This window comes from Melanerpes formicivorus, unplaced genomic scaffold, assembly GCF_026170545.1.
Source record: "Melanerpes formicivorus ecotype bairdi unplaced genomic scaffold, bMelFor1.0.p_v2 SCAF_12, whole genome shotgun sequence".
Taxonomy (NCBI): domain Eukaryota; kingdom Metazoa; phylum Chordata; class Aves; order Piciformes; family Picidae; genus Melanerpes; species Melanerpes formicivorus.
Window position 1 is genome coordinate 9,280,397 of NW_027142364.1, and position 21,890 is coordinate 9,302,286.

Below are 21,890 nucleotides of genomic sequence, written 5' to 3' on the forward strand. Positions count from 1 at the left end.
CTCACCCAGCATAAGAGCTTCCACTTGTGTCCACAGACAACCTCATCCCTAAAATCCTTTGCCAAAACAGCAGCTTTATGCAGGGAATGTCCCCAGCACTGCTGTGTGAGACAAGGGGTGTCATCTCCTCCCAACTGCATGCTATCTCCAGCTCCCTGCTCAGGTCTGCTCCCAAGCCCTCTCTCCTGAGACACCCAAAACCAGCCTCTGAATTTTGGCTGGGGAAGGGATGCAGCCATCATCACCTCAGCACCAGTGCTTTCACCAATATCCACTACATTTTGGACACAGACTCACAGACTACAACTCAGCAGCCAGTTGGACCTGTGCCCTGTTGCTTTGGCAACCAGGCAACACCATGGCAACATCGGGAACAGAGAAGGGAAAGGTCATCAGGGGCAGGACAAGATGGCAGATACAGTGCAGACCTAGAAAGCCTCACAGGAACCCAGGGCTGCCAAAGCGGAAGACAGGCTGAGAGAGTTGGGGTTGTTTAGCCTGGTAAAAGCTCTGAGGAGACCTAGTGGCCTTTCAGTGCTTAAAGGGGCTGAGAAGAAAGATGGGGACAGACTTTGTTGTGACAGGACAAGGGGGTCCTGGTCTGAAACTGAAAGAAGTTTCAGATTAGATAAGGAAGACATATTTTACACAGAGGGTGGCAAGACCCTGGCCCAGATTGCCCAGAGACATGGTAGATGCCCCATCCCTGGAACTATTCCAGGTCAAGCTGTTAAGGGCTCTGAGCAGATGCTGGTATTTCTGATATACCTTCTTCTCCCATTAGTTTTGGAATATTATTTACTGGAATTATTAACTGATTGTCTATTAAGACCCAAACTGTCCTTTACTACTCTTTTGAAGGTTTTTTTGGTGGGAACAGAAGGGAGGTAAATGTCACTTAGCTACTTCTTTTTGCAAGAACAGCTGACCTGACAGGACTTTGTGCCCAACTTAACATGACTTTCGTGTCCAACTGTACAAAGTGCTCAGAGAATTATGGACAACCTTGAACCCAGGGATCACTGGTGCCCCAAGTGAAAACAAAATCTGACCAATGTTCTGGCTTTGCAAACCAAATATCCACCCCTTGCGTGACGAGCCTGATGATGTTACTAGCTCCTGGAGCTTAGAGCTCAAGGACCCAATAGCTATAGCTTCTCCAGGCTAATTTGGTTGGGTCAAGTTACATGTTACATGCTACTGGGAACTGAGCACCTACACAAATGAGGGAGCAGAATGTTAGAGTGGCTGATCCAGAGATTGTTTGCATCCATACCCTCAAATCCTTCTGACAGTAAAATGTTGTCTTGGAGGTGTATGAGCTGAGGTGAGCTTGTCTTTTGTTTCAAGGTGTACTGTGCAAAAACGTGAGGGGGAGACAGGCCTTTTCAAACTCATACAAAATGTTTTTAAAAGCTCTGTCAGAGCCCAAGTGACATGCTGTAAGGAGTTAAGCTCGTTTTCCTCATGTCTGCCTCAGCGTTGTTTGTCTCAGGATTTTTTTCACACCATTGTGTCTGAAGACAGCTCCTTAAGAAGGCCACAACCTCTGTGATTATAGCAGCTGATAACCAGACAAGGCCAAAGGTTCTGCGTTCAAATGTCGTGGTGTGAGCTGGGGTTCACTGTAACAGTTTCATGGGTCTTTTGACATCTCTTCAGAGAGAAGTTATTAATATCATGCAACAACTCACCGTACAAGGTCTCCTAGGTGCTCCAACAGCTGCAGATAGTCCAGAAGAAGTTACTACAGGCTTTGCCTGGCCGAACATAACACAACCAATTCCTCAGAGAGGTAAGTGAACTGGTCTTCAAAGAGTTCTGTGCTTCAGCTCCCACACAAAAATAAGCAGGAGCTTGGACTGCACCATCAGCAGGACTGATGCTACTTACACAGTCTGGACTTAACTGTGAAAAAGTGTATCTGGGCTTTGTGTTTGGTTTTGACTGGAGCTAATCCACTCCCAATTTCTACACAGGCACTTCTGTCAATATTATTTCAGCATTTAAACGTAGGGGAGAAGTACTTCCTAATTTTCACCTGTCTGTGTTCTATAAGGTAAGAGAATGTGTTACAGACACTCCTAAAATGAAGACAAACAAACAAGCCTTGCATAAAAGCCCTTGGAGCCTGGGAATCCTCATAATTTTGGGATCAGACTATGTAAAATTTCAGCTCTGTCACTGCACTCAGTCAAGTCAGGAAACTAAGGGCTGGGAACCCCCCATTAATAGCATCATCAAGTTGGGATGGAAACATGCACCCATTATTGCTGATCTAAAGACACATCACTCCACATTTTTGATTCAGACACCATTATCTGTGAGGCACAGACCTACCATCTGGCTGCTTAGTGACTCTACCTAGCACATCAAGAGCAGCCAGAAATAGCTACACCATCTTGCTGCTTCATACATACACAGAAGCAACCACCATGAGCCCAGCATCAAGCAGCACACCCATAATTCCACACAGCTTGTTTGGAACTATCTCAGGTACCTCTTCAGGGCACTGCATGAACTGAACTTAAAAGTTAATATGATGGGCCCCCAAGGCAAAAAGGTATTAACACATTAAGACCTGCTACCTCCCTTAAACTTCACATTACAAAGACAGCACTTTCAATGTGGTTCCTGGCATAATGAGTTTCAAATATGACTAATACTGATACAACTGTGTTTTTTAAAGAGCTTTTATTTGTCTGCTTCCTTTCTTGGATATACAGAACATACATAGCAAATAGTTCTTATGTTGGCATGTTACTCAAATGTGAAATCCAAGTCCAAATACAAAATTGAGTGATCCTCTCAACACAAGAGGTTCACTTACTACTCACATGAAAATCCACACTTACCAGACTCCCTGTATACTGTAAGACTCGTGGAAGCAGAAGAATAAACTCTAGTTCAAATACACAGAACTTCATAGTACAGAAAATATATTATCTTTACAAGAAAGTTTTATAAGAACTCCTTCAAAAAAAGTAAACATTCATGTAAACCTCCACTCTGTCAACCTCCCAAAAATCAACTGATGGCAAAACACCACTGTGGCTACCTGCTCCTTCTGGACAGAAGGCCATTTTAGAAGAGCACCACCATACCAATACAGTTGTCAATCAATTCTTTACTGTTATAAATATGTTGTAATTAAAAATACAGGAATCTCACATTTCTCAATCACAATTTGGTAACTTGAATTATATATAAGCATAGAAAGCCATACAGGACCCTCTAGCACAGAAAATCCAGTGTCCTTCCTGTCAGTTGTAAGCAAAGTCAAATCACATGTTTTCACAAAACACTGTATTTCTGACCAAAAAAAAGAGTAAAACAAAGTTTGTCTTGGCAACAACTGTGGTAAAAATTAAAAAGGAAGAAAGACAAGCTTAGATGTAAGCTATGTAAAACCTGTCTAAAGCAGACCCTCCTAAACTCCATCTGCCCAATGACCAGATTCCATGAAAGAAATGAACGCTCACAGGAAATCTTCAGCATTACAAACTGCGCTTACATGCGCCACATTATTTTTGTTCAGTCATAGGTTTTAATAATTCAAATAACTTCTCAGCCAGGTTTTAAACCCCCAAGTGTTATAGATTTAAGACTACTATAAGAGTTTTCCAAAGTATTTGAGAATACCAGGGGGCCTGACGGTCCCCAGAGAAGTGGGCAGGACATTACAAAATATTTGTATCCCATCCCATTTCCCTGAAAATCTCTATATAATCTGAAGTTACAGCTTGTTCTTGCTCTCTGCTCTTTGCTCTCCTGTGCTTTGCTCTTGCTCTCCTTGCTTAACTTTGTTTGGGTTATGCTGTGTGGGAGGCAAGACTTGGTGCGGCGGGCACACAGAGAGAGAGAATTGTTTTTAGCTGCACAGTGTGGTCTTCAGGCTTTGTCCAGGGGGGTTGGGCTATTGTCAGATCATACATGCAGATGTATTATGTTTATTACTTTTATATTTAGTCTACTTTTGTATAAATTGTTTTCTTTTAACTTCCAAATTCTGTGCAAGTGTTGTTACTTACTCTTTTGGGGTAAACTCCACATCTGCCTAGTGCAAAACCAGCACACCAAGGTATTAAACATTAAAAGTTCACAGGTTGGTTCTACTATTCTCTCCCAGTCCTAACATGTGTAGTAAAAATTCAAGCAGAAACTGGTTGTCTTACATATAAGCATAAATGTTTGAGAAATGGTTGGTCTATTTTGAGTTCAAAATGCCGATGCTCCCACAAGAAGGAAGAGTCTTGATTGAATTTTCTGTATTCTATGTATGTCACCATACAGTCAATGTTAACATACAAAACTTGGTACTAGAACAGCCTCTTTCAGAGCCATGCACTGTAGCCTACAGTCACACACAATCTCCACCTCTGCTGGAGATTTTCTATTATTCTACATCTGACTTTTCTATTAAAAATAAGCATAGGCTGGATTTATGGTTTCAAAAGCCTATCTTCTCCCACAACTTGTAAAACAAGTATCAAAAGGGAACAAACCACAAAAATAGAAGAAATAAACGCATTGTGCTAGTTATGAAGCTTTTAACATGTGACAGCCACAGGCTGAGGAACATTTTGGAAGTTCCTGTATACTCATTTTCTGTACACACTAGGATTAAGAAACTACTCGACCTGGTTTTTGCAGTTATTGCCACCACTTCTGCACAGAGCTGCAACTCATGCAAACAGGCTGGAGAGCTAGGGAGAAAGGGAACCTCTCAAAGTTCAATAAGGCCAAGTGTAGAATCCTGCATCTGGGGAGGAGTAACACCATGCACAAGTACAGATTAGGGGCTGGAAAGCAGCTCCATGGAGAAAGACCTTGGAGTGCTAGTGGACAGCAAGTTATCCATGGGACAGCAATGTGCCCATGTGGCCAAGAGGACCAACGGTATCCTGAGATGCATCAAGAAAAGTGTGCCCAACAGGTCCAGGGAGGTTCTCCTCCCCCTCCACTCTGCCCTGGTGAGACCACACCTGGAATACTGAATCCAGTTTGGGGCCCCCGCAATTCAAGAGAGACGGGGATTTACTGGAGAGAGTCCAATGGAGAGTGTGATTGCAGGATTTGAACGTCTCTCTTATGAAGACAAAGAGACCTGGGGCTGTTCAGTCTTGAGAAAAGAAAGCTGAGAGGGCATCTTATCTATGTCTATAAATATCTGAGGGGTGGGCATCAGTAACAGACATGGAACACCAGGTTTAAGTGGGAACACACGAAATTCCACCTCAACATGAGGAAAAACTTCTTTACTGTGAGGGTGACAGAGCACTGGAACAGGCTGCCCAGAGAGGTTGTGGAAGCTCCTCACCTGGAAACTTTAAAAACCCACCTGGATGCCTTCCTGCGTGACCTGTCCTAGATGACTGTGCTTTGGCAGGCAGGCTGGACTCAATGATCTCCCAAGGTCCCTTTCAACCCCTACCACTCTGTGATTCTACAAAACACATTTTCAAAATGTATTTTTGTGCAATCATCTCTTTTTCATTTGTGTTGTCTGCCAAAAGAATTGGGTCAGCACTTTCCCCTATTGGTATCTACAAGCACACAGTTTCTGTTCAAAAATTGAGGCCTTAGTTTCTTGGATAAAACATGGCATACTTAGAAGTTCGAAAGCCAAGCAGGTCTCTCATTTCATTCCGGAACTTGGACAAGTCTTGCCGCAGCTCATTCAGGTTTTCCACAGTGGCCTGATCCGTGCTTTGCATCTTCTGTCTCATGGAAGTCAAGTAACGGTGGACTAAGCAGCACATCACCTTTTGGTAGTTCTCGTCCCTCTTTTGCTTCAGGTTTCTCCATTCCTTTAAACAAACATCATGTATTTACTATGGAAAAGGGATTTTTGGGGCCCTAAAGCCTGTATACAATTAAACTGAGAAAACCTATGAACAAAATAATAAAGCTATTTCATAGAGCATCTCTCTTATGAGGAAAGACTGGGAGACCAGGCTGCTTAGCCTGCAGAAGAGAAGGCTGAGAGGGGACCTTGTCAATGTCTACAAATATCTGGTGTCAAGACGAAGGGGACAGACTCTTTTCAGTGGCACCTGGTAATAGGGCAAGGAATAATGGATGTAAGCTAGAACACAGGAAGTTCCACCTCAACACGAGGAGGAACCTCTTTACTGTGAGGATGACACTGAGTCCTGGAACACGCTGCCCATGGAAGGTTGTGGAGTCTCCTTCTCTGGAGATCTTCAAAACCCACCTGGAGACATTCCTGTGTGACCTGCCCTAAGTGGTTCTGCTTTGGCAGGAGGGTTTGACTCGATCTCTGGAGGTTTCTTCCAACCTCCAGTATTCTATGAATACCATCTTGATGCACACAAATGTACAATGCATGTAAACTGCCAGCAAAACTTAAGATGAAACATAATCAGCTGTCAAAGCAAAACTGAAAGTATTTGATTTGTCTTGGCATTGTTTCATAATCCTGAAATGCCTTCCAGTTAACTTTATATAAAGGCTTTGAATATAGTTTATTTAATGCTCTTTTTATCAGCAAGAAGAGGCAAAACTCAGTTCTCAGCAGCACTTGCCATGTGACAGGCAGCTTCATGCTTTCTTGTAGAAAGCAGCACCTTTCCAGGCTCAGAGCCTACAGCTCTCCCAGTCATTTCTTACCTTTAGGCTGTTCTGACGTTTCACTTTGCCACTTGATGTATGAGAGCAGATCCATTTACTGAGACTGTTGAAAAGGTAACAGATAGTCTTGGGGGAGGGAATAACATTGAAAGGTGGAGGTAGCGTGCATTTGTCATCAAAGTAGCTAAGCCAAAGCTTGGCACGAGCAAACTTCCATTCCTTATCTTCATGATTCTAAAGCATCAGAAACATTCACAGAGGTAAGAAACAAAAATATTAGCACATTAATTTATACATTAAATTTTCTCATACATGAAAAAATATTAGTCATTAAACTTTGATTATACAGCATTTTAGTATATACATTCTATAGATTTTTACTACATTGGTTTTAATATGCTCATAGTAAATAATTAAACCTTCCCACATCTTCAATTCACTATATGCTCCAGTGTAAATATAAAATAAACCCCCTATGACATGCCTAAGCACCACACCTTAGCAAGAGTAGCATCTTGACTTGAACAGTCATTGTATCACAGACGTCTTTAAACTCCAGAGGGCCAAAGCCTTGCACACATTTAGCATGCAAACTGTCCACTTTATTTGGAACAAGGTAAATAAAAACTTCATATCTGAAGGGAAGATGTCCCTTGTGAGCTCATGAGAGTTCAACCATGCAGGTCTGTAGCTTAGTCTACACGTTGCAGGAAGAAATTTGTGCAAAATCCAAAGACACAGGTTGCAGTTCTTGGCAATTTACCAGAAGCCACTTACCGCTATCAGCTGAAAACTTTTATGAAGCATTGCCACGAGGAGTTTAGTTAATACTATCACAACCACCACGTTGTAGGTACCAACAATAACAGCACCCACAAAAGACTGCAACTCTTCTCCGTAGCTAAAGCGCGTGACAAAGATTGCTACGTGTGCCAGGGAGAATATGTACCAGAACAGAGCAAAACAGGTGCCAATAAACCTGAAAAACAGGACAGGAAAAGAAATGAGCTGGTTAAAGTAAACATCACAAGTGAGTTTAATTAATGTAAACTCAAGTTCAGTGACAATTTCCAGTTGTGCACAATTACTGGGAATTAAGGGCTAGGACAGTAGAGCTAGGACAGAGATGCCAGACTCACGAATGGAATGTGTCATTGCTCTGCTGCTCACAGAAAATACCCGCACAGTCTTTTTCTTCATTGACAGTAAATCCTTTATCATAAAGCTGTGTCAATCCAATCGTGAATGAGAACAAGACAAGGAGAAACATGCCCAGAAACTTTCCAAAATCTTGTAGCATCTGTCCCATTGAAATCTGTCAAATAGATTTATTTCCAAGTTTAGTAAAACACAAAGTTTATCCTGTCTGTATTCTCTCCTTCACCCTCTAATCAACAAACTAGTTACATTTTACATTTTTTATTACAATTTAAGATGCTAAACAGACCTCAAAATCAGGTGGTATCCTAGTAGCATTTTTTCAGTGAGAAACTCTAGATGTTAAAAATAAAACTTAATTAATCTTAAGACCACCTGATATGTTCATATCCTTCAATTAACAGAATCACAGAATCATGTTGGTTGGAAAAGACCTTTGAGAACATCAAGTCCAACCATTCTCTAACTCTGCCAAGCCTGATGTTAAACTACATCCCTCAGCACCACACCTCTGCATCTTTTAAACAGCTCCAGGGATGGGGATTCAACTGCCTCCTTAGGGAGCATCACCCTGTCCTATAACTATAACCTGTAACTATATGCAACATACCTTATTCTGTATACCAATGGCAATGAGGAACTCAAAAGCCAATAGGTAAAAGCTATAAATGAAGTTCATGTGAACTTAAACACTGTCATATAAACTTCAAAAAAATAAAAGAGATACTCAATTAATCACAACCTCACTAATCAAACAAGAGTATACCAAAGCCCATCTGCAGAACAGCGTGATGATATTCACCTGGAGTGGTCCCAGAATAGAGCTGGTTGTGTACATGAAGAAGAGACGCAGATAACTAAGGACATTAGCAAAAGCAAAAAGACCTTCTGCCACTAGGGTGGGGTGGAATGCATCCCAGTCCTTCCTTTCAGCATAATCATGAAACTGCAATATAAAAAGGGACAAACTGAGATCACCGATACTACAAATACAGAAGAGCACCCATGCACTGCTCACTACTTCTACCTCTAAAACAAGCAGTAGCATAAAAGACATTAACAAACACGATTCAGAGATGGCTCCCCTCTTCCAGATATTTCACTCTTTAGATAAAGGCAGTTTAAAAGCCATTCCAGAGGCAGATTATTTAAATTCAACACCTGCCACTCACTTGCTCAGTAAACCATTCATTTCTCCGTTCCGTGCCTCCCTCTACACTGTTTTGTATGGTTTGTTGAAAAAGGCACTTGTGTGCTTCATAAAAATGAGCATTGTCCAGGGTAACAGGCCTCAAAAACATGAAAATGCTGCCCAGAAAATTAATGTACAGGTGCAGTTGTGATGTGTGACAGCTGGTCTTTGCAAGTTTTAGAAAAATATAGGAGCTAGGGTTCCTTCAATGGATTTTATGAATGACTGCAGAGAATGGCAGTCACAAGTAAACTGTTAGTGTAAACACATCCCTTAACTATATCCACTAGGTAATATTTAACTGTTCATGGAATATCCACAGATCCCCAACTTTTGGCACAACTCATAACGTTCTGAAGTTATATCACCAGCTTCAGAATGGACTCTCAAAAAGCAAAGGAACACAAAACTGCTTTAAATGTACTTGCCCAACAGCACACTGCACAAAGCTAGCAAGAAACAGCGATGAACATGATTTTATACATTGCAATTGCATGTGTGCAAGTCCTTCTGCTACACAGCCTCTTTCTCTACTTCTCACAGCTTCAGTGCCTACAATATGCACCTGAGATGTAAACAAGTAATCTATACTTGGCTTTCTAAACAATTTATGAACGATGAATTTTGTCACATAAAAATGGTGAAAAAGCCATCCTGTGCCTATTACACAGGATGGGAGTCTCTACTTTTCAAAAAGATTGCAACTTAAACTAGTAGCAAGGAGCTCATCTCAGCAAAGGAACTACTATTACAGACATGTGCTGGCTGGGAAGGCAGCCCAAGAGGACATTCTCTATTTCTTCCAAGAAATGGAGCTTTCCTTTCCAAATGATTACCAGCCTCTGAACCCATGCAAGGATAGGAAAATGAGCCAAACACCAAGCTGGGAAGGACTGGACCAGACTCTTTCCCTCCCAACTGCCAGACAGCTGTCAAACTCACAGTCTGCAATTCAAAATAATTGTGCTACTGCACTGGCTTGAATTTTGCTCACATACTGGTATTTGGTAGGTCTGGCAGCTTGTCATATGCAGCACTGCTAACACCACACAGAACAGAATGGGAATAATTCTTTTCAAAACTTCTTTCTTCAACTAGATATTGGGAAGAAATTCTTTACAGTGAGGGTGGTGAGACACTGGAATAGGTTGCCCAGAGGAGCTGTGGACACCCCTTCCCTGGAGGTGTTCAAGGCCAGGCTGGATGAGGCCTTGGCCTACCTGGTCTACTGGAAGGTGTCCCTGCCCATGGAAGGAGGGGTTGGAACTGGATGATTTTTAAGGGCCCTTCCAACCTAAACAATTCTATGAATCCATGAACTGAATCCCAATATTTTTTTTCATAGAACAAACAAGGTTCTTCTATGGTCTCAAGACTTTTTTCCTTACTACAAAACCAACCAACCAAAAAACCAACCAACCACCACACACAACCACCACCACAACAAAACAACATAAACCCCAAACAACCAAAACTCCACAGCGAACAAATAAACCAATTAAACAAACACCTATAATATTTGAGCATATGTAATCAAAAGTTAAATAGAAGTTCCTGTTACAAAAACAACTTTAGGCAAAACACAGAAATTACCCTTACCTTTCTGTATAGTACTCATCTATGAATCAGTACTCAAATCTAGGAAGCAAACTCAGATGCCAATTCAGAGAGGCTGTACAGCAACATTTCCTCAAATGAAAATCAAGGGCTTTGGGATTTTTGAGCTGCCAGTTCTCCCAAACAGTAGCTATGTTTGGGGTCCCTGAGTATTTGGACATGTCTTGATGTTTCTTCTCACTCCTATTTGCCTTATCAACTTCTCCTTCAAGCCCACAACGTAACAAGACCAGAGATTTTGACAACTACAGGCTAGGAGGCTATTACTAATGCAGTACACTGAAGTACAACATACTACTCCTAACATCATGAATAGAATAGAATAGAATAGAATAGAATAGAATAGAATAGAATAGAATAGAATAGAATAGAATAGAATAGAATAGAATAGAATAGAATAGAATAGAATAGAATAGAATAGAATAGAATAGAATAGAATAGAATAGAATAGAATAGGAGTTTAATGCAAGTTAAGTTGTCTTAATGTACTTATATTTGCTCAGTCAATCCCATAGGAGCTTTGAATCTATGAAAAAGGCTGCTCACCTTGTTATGGGCAACTACTTTTAGAGCAAAAGTTGCCAGATAGAGGGAATTCATGACAAAACTAAGCTGATTACGAGATTCTTCTAAAAAGTCTTCTAAACCATCATACCACAGTCTTTTAACATCTGACCACACCATTCCTGAAGGGGAAAGTAAAGGCAAGTCAGGGAAATCAAGCCATTGCACTGAATGGATATTCTTTTACAATTGAAGCACTTTTGACTGGCTTCTGTAAATGATATTTTAGCAAAGTAGTAGTGGAAAAATCAAGTAAAATTACTAAAAGCATTGCATTGGACTAGAAGCATTCACCATGAAACTACAAGATGTTTAGCCTTTTCAAGCTTACTTTCCAACTAAGAAATACAATCTCCAATAAAACAAGGCATGAGAGGAAATGGAGAAAATTGGGACAGGACAAGTTCTAATTTAAATAAAGGTAGAGGGTTAGAACAAAAAATGCTTTTTCTGCCTGGAAAGTGTTTACCTTATTCCAAAAGCACTATAGAAAGCTTTACACTGCTACATGAAGTATTTTTTGGAAGTGTGTAGTTGTAATTAGAAAAAATATAGTAATTAGCTCAATAACTGTTACTCAAAATACCCCAAAAGCAGAAACTTTTCTTACCCTGTCATTAAGTAACATTAGCAGGGAAAAGCAACCATGTCTTAAGACTGCAAAAATCAGTTTAACTCATCTCAATAGACATTTAAGTACTCAAAATCTTTGGAGCAAAATTTATTTTACCCCTGTTAACCATATCTGGCTGGATGGAAAAATACAGTTACTAAGAATTTTACTAGCTGAATGTCTCTTACATACTTGAAAGGAACGTTAGATGAAATGTAATGGTGCCTTTGATTTCTATGAATAATCAGATAGTTAATATTTGGGTACCTCAAAGGTATGCTACTATATTTAGGACAAGGAGAAAAGCAGCATGTGTCTAAATGTAAAGTAAAAATTGTTAGATTTGCTTCAGCTTCCAGGACTTTGCAGCTTCTCTAAAATTTGGCCCAGTAGGAGCCAGCCGCATGCCACTTGCGCCACTAACTGCTGCCAGCCCTGCTGTTAGATCCTACAATACTCATTTCACTTTCTGTGATCACTAGAGATGGTTCTAACACTTCACATCCTTCCCTCAAAATGTGTCTGCTTTGTTGGGTTTGGGTTTTTTTTCCCCACTATCCTCCAAAGAGAAAAATTCAGTCAAGCAATGACTAACAACATGGTAATTACATCAGAAGGTAGCACAAATCATCATTGTACAACCAGCATCAGCAGATGCCATCCAAATCATACCTACCAATTAGCCATATTATCAGAAGATAGTCTATCCTCTCAAGGGCTGGTCCCATTGTATTCTTCTTGTTCTCATTGTAGACAAGGGAGTACAAATTAAGTAACAACAAAAAAGTGAAATATGAAGCTCCATGAATAATAAACTTCATAAAAGGCGTGTGAATTATTCGACCTACTCGAGATTTAGGAGCTAACAAGTAACACAGAGACAGAAGTGGCCAGAAAATGCCAACCATCAAAACAGTCAAAATTTTCTTGCAGGTGTGCTTGCGTCGGTAGCCTGCCATCTGTCCAAACCACACAGTGTTTAGGAACTGCTGGCAGTTAGACTGAGCAACAAACTGGTGAAAAAGAAGCAAAAAAGAAACAGACAAGAAATCAGCCTCAGGCTTCAGATTATTAATTTACCTTATTAAAATGCAAACTGTGCGTAATTGCCAATGAACAGGAAGAGGCAAGAATATTAAGATGGAATAATAACTTCATGTGAGCACAAAACAGCTGGGGACCCATTGAAAAGATAAATAACCTTAATTTTTGGTTTCTTTCTAGAAACAGCAACTAAGAATGAATGATACACACTAGATTTGTTACAGTTTTCAGGTCAAGAATGAGTTCCAATTTCCAATTATTTGGAAACCTAGCATATAAGTAACATCACACCTCAGACAGCTTCACTGTCATAACATACAGTGACCTTATCTGAAGAATAAGATACTGTTATTGTAAAATATTACCTACACTGAAACACATTATCTTGCAATATGTGGACTGAAGTGGCCAAGCAGTTTTACATCTCAGTTCTTAAAATCATTATGGCTCTATTCAGCAAGGTTAATTTTAAATCAGAGTAACCTATGTTGTATCAGATCCCCAAGAGCAGACCAATTTGGTCTGAAGGTTATGCAAATGTAGTTCCAAATTTCAGGTGCTTATTTGCATTGAATTATAAAGTAAATATTTCACTGGAAGAGGATTTGCCATTTAATTCAAAAAGATATCAACAAAAAGAACCTTGGTATTATCATCACATTTTAGAAATCATCAGAAACTCTCTCTGTAGTAAACTTGGCAGGAATAAAACATTCTGCAAAGATACTCTCCTCACATTACACAAAAAATGTTGTTATTCTTCAGTAAAAACAAACTATGCTCAAAACCAACAGAACATCTGAAATTCTTCAGCAGGCTTGTTTAATGCATACCAGAAATGTGCAATGCTGGTTATAGGACATTCTGTAACCATTCTGTAACCACAGTATTTTAACAGTTTCACAAACAGTTTAGGCCGAGATATGTAGAACAGACAGAATGGTAACTTCTGCAAGTGCTAACTGAGAAAGAGTTTGGCATGGAAAGGAAACCTTTCTATCCCTGGTACTTGTACTGGAATCCCACGAACACCAACTTGCCTTCTAGTACAGGAAAACTAGAGTGACAATTCATGAAGGTATAAAAACAAGAATGACCTACAACATAAATGATGGCATAAAAAGGCACTACCTTCCTCAGAGGCACCGTTCCCTTACACCAGTATAGCTCTAACAACACTGAACAGCACAGACAAAGCCTGAGCCGAAGCGAGAGGATAATGTATGTCCACCTAATGATCCATGCTTCCCTATGCAAGGACTTAACGAGGATCAGAACAAATAATTACCACTAACAGAACTATTCATAAAAGAGTGGTCATCTATACTGCAACACAAAAAATACAACATCCTTCTCCACAACAGATACTGAATAAACACTTGGTACCATGAAACTACAAAACTGTTGGGGGCTGGAAGGGACACTCCAGGATCAGCCAGTCCAACTCCCTGCTAAAGCACGTTTGCCTAGCTCAGCTTGCACAGAGAGACATCTGGGTGGGTTTAGAAAGTCTCCAGGGAAGGAGACTCCATGACCTCCCTCAGTAGCCTGGTCCAATACTCTGTTACTCTTAAAGTAAGGAAGTTTTTCTTTATGTTTAGCTGGAACCTCTTGTGTTCCAGTATGTGCACGTCCCTTGTATCACTGGGTACCACTAAACAGAGACTGGCCCAATCCTCCTGACACCACTGTCTGGGTATTTATAAGCAGAACAATAAATTAAGTGGCAAAACATGATATGGAAAGCCTATCAAATGACTGCAAAGACAAACCTCTTTTTGATTATACTTGATGGCAAGTTTTAATCGACTCAAGTTCATCCTCTCTTCCAACAATCCTCGCTTGTCTACATGTTCATCGCTAGATGTGTGATTCAGAATAACCTCCAGCTCCCGTGAATTCCGTGCCTGTGCAAGCAAATCTTTAGCAAAGGTTTTGCACTGTTGAGCTAGCTCCTCATAGTCGTTTCTGAAAGAGGCAGAAGCAGTGCACACCATTACCCTGCTTGTAGATTCCATTAAGTCACGGACTACCCATTTTCATTTGGGATTGGATGTTATGCTAAGGCAAATTTAACAGAAAAAAGCCCAGCAGTCATATGTCAAGATCCAAGCATTCTGAAAACAACTCTGAATAGGTCTCACCATGCAATATGACAGTTACACATAGTTTAATTTGCAACTCCACTAGACAGAGAAAAACTGAGAAACTAACTTAGAGTATACAAATTCTTACTTTGTAAATTCCACATAAAGAGGTACATCTTAATCTTATTTCCCGGCGATTAGAAAGTGTAGTAGTCACAAAACATGACACTGGCAATTCATCATTTGGACTTCCCACTTGGAAGAGGAGTTGGTTTGGGTTCTGTTTTATTCCTGTCATCTGAAAATTGAGTCTATTCATTAAACACTATTTACTAATGTAACAAATGCGAGAAAAGAAACATTACTTGCTAGCCTCAACGTTGTTAGTGCCAAAGCAAATCACAAAACTGCAATGGTAATTCTTAAGAAAGACAATTAGCCATGAAACAAAAAGAATTCTTATGTCATTTAGGAAAGTGGAATTTTACCCCATACAAACATTTGCTTTCAAGTGCTCACAAAACTACAAGCTTTTGTGCTGATAAGTTTCAGAATGACAGAAATGCAGAGTGAACAGGTTAACCTGCCTGCTCTCCTCTCCCCATCCCGTATGGGGAATAACAGGAAGGAGAGTGTGAGTTTTAGGTGAGGTACACAAATATTTACTACTCTATTGCAGGGATATGAGATTACATTTCTGGAGCTGGCGTGACTGCAGCATGGTACAAGTAACACCAGCAGATTCAACTCAACCCATGACACTTGTTACTATATGCCTAACTATCAGCTTAAACTCTCCAATCACAAAATAATGGAACAAGGCTTCCACAATGCATACACATACACGTGATATTTTGTAAGACGATTAAAGTCAGTTTGTGTTTTCAATGCCTACCTGAATTCAACCTCAACAAGGCTTAATTCTTTCAAGTCTGCACTAAGTTCAAAAGCTCGCAAGATTGGATCCTCCTCTGTCAACATGATTAAAGCAGGACTGGCCAAACACCGATAAATGTCAAGACGAAACCTGTGGCAAAAGAGCATCACACAACATTCAGATGTTTCATTTGACTGGCAGTTTCAAATCAGAACCCATTTCAAAAGGCCTTCTGAATGTACCCCAGGTCACTGATCATTTCCTCCCGGACTGTGAGGGCTAATTTCTGTTCGCTATTCCTGTCTTCCAGTTCCAGGGGCTGAACCCTCATGGAGCAGCTGGTGTGACTGACAAACACTGAGGCAAAGCAGCCATTCAGCAGCTCAGCCATTTTCTTGTTGTTGGTCACCAGGTTCCCCCCTACATTGAGCAGTGGGTGGAAGTTCTCCCTAGCTCTTCTTTTACTGGTAGAAAAATCAAGACACCTAGCTTGACATACAGTGACTAATGGTGTAAAACCAAAATGAAAAAGCCACTGCTTGCCCAGCAATTGAAAGCACAACACATCCTCAAGAACTACCAGCTCTCACAACACAGGCTACAACATATTTAAGGAATCCACTTACAAAACTCACCTGAAAGAACAAAGAAATATAATGAATCTGACCCAAACAATACCAACAAACCGTGACAAGATTTTGTTTGTTATTGTCTATGACTGGTGGATTATACCTGGAATGTCGCAGGCTGTCTTTTTTGTTCTTTGCAGTACACAGTGTGCATTCACAGCCTACAGCATGAGGCTTGGGCAAGGATATATCTTGCTTCAGCAGCATGGTGAGAATTTCGTAGTTGTTCCGATGAGCAGCTAAAATGACAGGTGCCACATCCATGGTTGTGGAGTACTCTGGGTTCTGAATGCGTTCCATTAGTTTCTGCAATAAGATGTAGGAAGCACCCAAATTTATTACATACAGTTCTACTACAGTGTTTGTATGTAAGGGTTGGGGTTTTTTTGGAATGTTGAACAATATCTCATTCAAAATATTTTCCTGTGTTGCACAACATGAAAATAAGGAAAAACTCGTAACAGTGTTCACACATCTCTCAAATACTGGAAAAGCAAATCAACACAGAAGCGCTTCCGGTTTACATACATAGAAAACACAACATTCAGCACCTATCTTATAGTTTCATAGTTTCAGTTTCATTCAGGGTTGGAAGGGACCACAAGGATCATCTAGTTCCAACCCCCCTGCCATGGGCAGGGACACCCCACACTAGATCAGGCTGGACAGAGCCTCATCCAACCTGCTCTTAAACACCCCCAGGGACGGGGCCTCGACCACCTCCCTGGACAACCCATTCCAGGGTTTCACCACTCTCATGGTGAGGAACCTCCTCCTCACATCTAGCCTGAATCTCCCCACCTTCAGCTTCATTCCATTCCCCCTAGTCCTATCACTACCTGAGATCCTGAGAAGTCCTTCCCCAGCCTTCCTGTAGTCTTCTCTCCTATACATGCATGATACTAAAAAGTGTTTTTTTGCTCTAGCTTGAGAAAAAAAAATGTGAGTACATTTACTACCTAAGCACAGAAAAAACGTATCCTGGCTGTACCATATTCTGTTGCACAACACTTTATTCCTTCCCTCCCTCCACCACTACACCTGAATTTTAAGAAGTTCTTCTGATACTTCAGCTTTGCCAAGATACATTTCAACTGATTCATTTCAAGGTGAAAATTTGATGTTTGCTTATTTGCTCAAGCAGTCTATGAAGCTTCAATGCACAAATATACTTGCCAAGGCTGCTAATTACCTTGCAAACAGTCCACAAGAAAATACTCATAAGTGATGTGGTTTTATATTCTCCTCTGGACTAGAGATGCAGAACTTATTTTAAGAACACTGTTTTAAATACCTACTGTTACCCAGAATGTAACAGCACAGCCCACCACTTCCTGACCAAAAATCAAGGAAAAACAACACTCAACTACAATGGTTGGTCTGGAGGATCTTTTTGGTCGGTGATTAAGTAGAATGTCAACCGCTCCCACCACTTCAGAGTCAATAGCCACCAAAAGTGCATCCGATGACTAAGGAAAGAAAATAAGTCATATGTGAAAACTGCAGTAACTTCAACAGCATAAAGGGAACCCAAACTGCAGTTTGGTTTTGTGTTTTGTTTTTTTTTAATTTACTTTCTAAAAGCAGTAAAATGATGTTCTGTATTTCCACCATTCATATGATCAGGATACAAATTCAGATTCTCATTCCAGGAGTTGACATAGCATTATGAATGATCCGTTTCATAGCACAAACAGCAAAAGAAAAAGACACAACTTTCACTATTGCTAATAAAAAGGAGATCCAGGTAAAGAATGGAGCTTTCTTTTTTCACATCCAGTATCAAACAACCAAAGAAAAGATACTACTTTTTCCTCTTCTACACACTTAAGCCACCATAACTACAAGTGTCCCAGCAGCAGAGACACTGCATATAATTAAGGATGTATTGTTGGTATGAAACTGCCTCTACCACCAAGCACAGATCAAGTTGAACAAACACTGTAGAAACATGCTTGTATTAACTTGAAAGGACCTAATACAACATGCCTTTCTAACTGTGCTACCACTGTAAAAGTTATCATACTCCACACACAAAGAGATCTCTGCATTCTACACTTTTTGACTATGTTCTGTTTATTATTACAGAATCACAGAATGCATTGGATTGGAAGGGACCCGCAGAGGTAATCTTGTCCAACCCCCCTGCAGTAAGCAGAGGCATCTCCAACTAGCTTTGGTTGCTCAGGGACCCATCAAGTTTGACCTTGAATGTCTCCAGGGACATGGATTCACCCACCTCTCCAGACAACCTATTCCAGTATTTCACCATCCCCTTTGTAAAAAACTTCTTCTTAACGTCCAAATGAATTCTGCCCTGCTCCAATTCAAAACCATTGCCTCTTGTCCTAAACAGTCCTTCCCCAGCCTCCCTGTAGGTCCCCTTCAGATGCCGGTATTTTGCTTGTAACAGGGATAACATTTAAAACAGAATTCAGACTTCTTAGTATCATTGAAAATGTTACTGCACATTTGCCCTGTCGACAAAATCCCATTAGAATATTAAACCGGTGAGAAGAAAACACTTTCACAATTACTAAAAAGAACTGAACTGCCTATAAAGACAGATTTTATTTCCTTTCAAATTCTGACAGATTAACAGATGTATAAAGAACAGACTACACAGATGACTGCACTGACAATTTCCAATAACTCAAATGCTGTATACCTGGCAGCCATAATCCAAGAGAAGCTGTAGGATGTCCAAGTTTTCATTTTCAATGGTTATGGTAACAGCATTTCGTCCAAGCACATCCACGCAATTTATGTTCATTTCACCTGATCTGTTTTCCTCTAAGAGTTTCTTAACCATGTAATAGTCACCTGTAATGTAGAAATGTCACTTATTAGAAAGCACTAAAAGCACACGAACATTCTTAAGTACCATCAAGAAAGACAACATTCCACAGCTGACAACAGAAACTGAATACGCCAGACAATTAATAAGGCAGATAAGCACTCTCTCATCAGGGAAGAAACTTCCTGATTTCCTGAAATGCCCCAAAATACCTTAAGTCATGCACTTTAATCTACCCCTTTAGTTCCTGTCCTAAAACAGAAACAAAAGCATGAGTACTTTTCCAAACTGCATCAACAGCTCACACAACCTGTGAGATACAGGAAACTTTAACTACATCAGAGCCGGCTGCAGACCATCCAGCTGTCTCACACCAAAGCAATCTCACCACACAGAGCACCAGAAGGAACTCCCTAAATCCCGATGGCTAAGTTCTCTGCAAAAATACTCCTGTGGTTGTGAACTAACCTAAACACACGACCAGCAGGCAGCTCTGCATAGAACACTTGCCTTTACCATCATGCTTATGTCCTAATGTACTCATAACCATTCATAACATGACCAAAAGCCTATGTCAACTCAAACATTTCAAACGTATTAAGATCAGTTTCAGACTACGTTCCTATTCAAGGGAGTATTTTAAGCATGTGCTTAAAATAAGTGGCGTATTTTATAAAATACGCTACTTCCCACTCACATCATGGATGCAAATCACAGGAAACTAGTCTCACTCCTTCTCAAGGTATCGGGATAAGCCCCTAAGTCTTGTACAACTATATATTCTCGGGCTAACGGGGACCGCGGAAGATACCTCTTCAGACTCAAAATAAACTCTCCCGCAAATACAGAACGAGATGGCCCAACACCTCCCCTCCCCCAGACGCCGGTGGGGCCAGGAGTGGGCCGGAGCAGGGTGGTCTCACCGGCGGGGTGTTGGGGATAGCCGGAGGAGGCGGGGCCGGAGCAGGGTGGCTTCACCGGCGGGTGGGTGCTCCTGCGCCAGGTGCTGGCGCAAGGCGAGGTGCCGCGGTGCCTCTCGCAGCAGCCGCGCAGCGGGACACGGCGAGGACCCGCTCTCCTACGTGACAAAGAACGCGGGCATTGGCAGGATTTACGCTCAGTCTCACCGCAACGACCAGGGCTCGGGGTGCTGCCGCCAGGGTGAGGAGGGCTCAGACGCCCAGAACTAGTAGACAAGACCTCCGCTCCCCAACAGCGCAGCAGACGGGGCCAGCCCAAGCAGCAAGCGCAGTACCTTTGTCGCAGGCCAGCAAGAAGAGTTTCTCGTCCAGGGTGGTCTCCTCCTTAACCTGCCGCACATCCTTCAACGCTAACAGCTTGTTGGGAGAGGCCGAAGCGGACGGGTCCGCGCTCTGATACAAGGCGGCCATAGCGCCGGCTCCGCTAGGCCCATCAGAGGGCGGGGCGGGGCAGGGCAGGGCCGGGATGCGGCGCGATCAGGAGCGCTCTACTGCCATCCCGGAGGAAGCGGGGCAGCGCTGGGCACCACTGCCCAGCCCCGCAGCCCCGCGGGCTGGGCACGGCAAGGCAGCGTAGGGCGAAAGGCCACCGCTTCCCACACACTGCGCAGGCTCCAATGGCGGCGGAGTAGGAGGGGAGGAGCGCGGCTGCAGGCTGGGACCACAGACCGACTGGCTGAGGGTCTGGCATGGCGACTCCCTCCTGACAGCGTTTAGAGGGCTAGAGTCGGCCGGGGAAGGGGCCCGTACCTATCAGGAGCCGTGAGGAGGACTTCGCGAGCTTCCTTCGAGGGAGCTGTCATCGCACTATTACCCGACACTATGTGGGTAAAAAACACGGCTGAATGGCTGGGCCCAGGGGGTTGCGGAGGGAGTTAAATCCAGGTGGCGGTCAGTTACAAGTGGCGTTCCCCCGGACGCCCTATTGAGGCCAGTTACATTTAACATCATTATCAATGATCTGGGTGAGGGAATTGAGAACAGCCTCAGTAACTTTGCTGTGACACTAGATTGAGTGGGAGTGTTGACCTGCTTCAGGGTAAGAAAGCTCTGCAAGGGGGTTCTGTACAGGCTGGATCGATTGGCTGAGGTCAGTTGTGTGAGGTTTAATAAGGCCAAGTGGTAAGTGCTGGACTTGCTTCACAACAACCCCATGAAGGCTCCAGAGTTTGGACAGAGTGGCTGGAAAGCTGCCTGGCAGAAAAGGACCTGAGTGTGCTGGTTGACAGCCAGCTGAATATGAGCCAAGGTGTGCTCAGGTGGTGAAGGCCAACAGCATCCTGGTCTGGATCATGAATACTGTGGCCAACAGAAGGAGGGAAGGCATTCCCCTGTACGCAGCACTGGTGAGGCTGCATCTCATATGCTAGGTTCAGTTTTGGGGCCCTCACTACAAGAAAGACATGGAGGTGCTAGAGCTGGTACCCAGAGAAGGGCAACAAAGCTGGTGAAGGGTCCTAGAGAAGACTTATGAGGAGCAGCTGAAGGAAGTGGGTTGTTTAGACTGGAGAAGAGGAGGCTGAGGGGAGGGAGACCTCGTTGCTCTCTACAACTTCACTGAAAGGCAGCTGGAGTGAGGTAGGGGTTGGTCGCTTCTCCCTAGTATCAGGTGATAGGATGAGAGAAAATGACCAGAAATTGTGCCAGGTGAGTTTTAGGTTGGATATTAAGATATATCATTACTGAAGAGGATCATGTGTTGGAACAGGCTACCCACAGAGGCAGTGGAGTCACTGTC

The 21,890-nt window shown here is 42.1% G+C and overlaps 1 protein-coding gene across 1 annotated transcript; it reads right to left on the minus strand.

Moving 5' to 3' along the window:
- Nucleotides 1-2,666: 2,666 nt before the first annotated feature.
- TRPC1 (transient receptor potential cation channel subfamily C member 1) lies at nucleotides 2,667-20,723 on the minus strand. The gene is made up of 13 exons (XM_068145213.1): nucleotides 20,428-20,723; nucleotides 19,044-19,198; nucleotides 17,743-17,844; nucleotides 16,479-16,681; nucleotides 15,765-15,896; nucleotides 14,555-14,750; nucleotides 12,415-12,751; nucleotides 11,108-11,247; nucleotides 8,555-8,698; nucleotides 7,734-7,909; nucleotides 7,372-7,573; nucleotides 6,634-6,828; nucleotides 2,667-5,810 (listed from the first exon to the last, which is right to left on the minus strand). Exons 1-13 carry the CDS (start codon nucleotides 20,561-20,563, stop codon nucleotides 5,583-5,585), a joined length of 2,346 nt encoding a protein of 781 aa, XP_068001314.1. The 5' UTR covers nucleotides 20,564-20,723; the 3' UTR covers nucleotides 2,667-5,582.
- Between the last annotated feature and the right edge of the window lie 1,167 nt (nucleotides 20,724-21,890).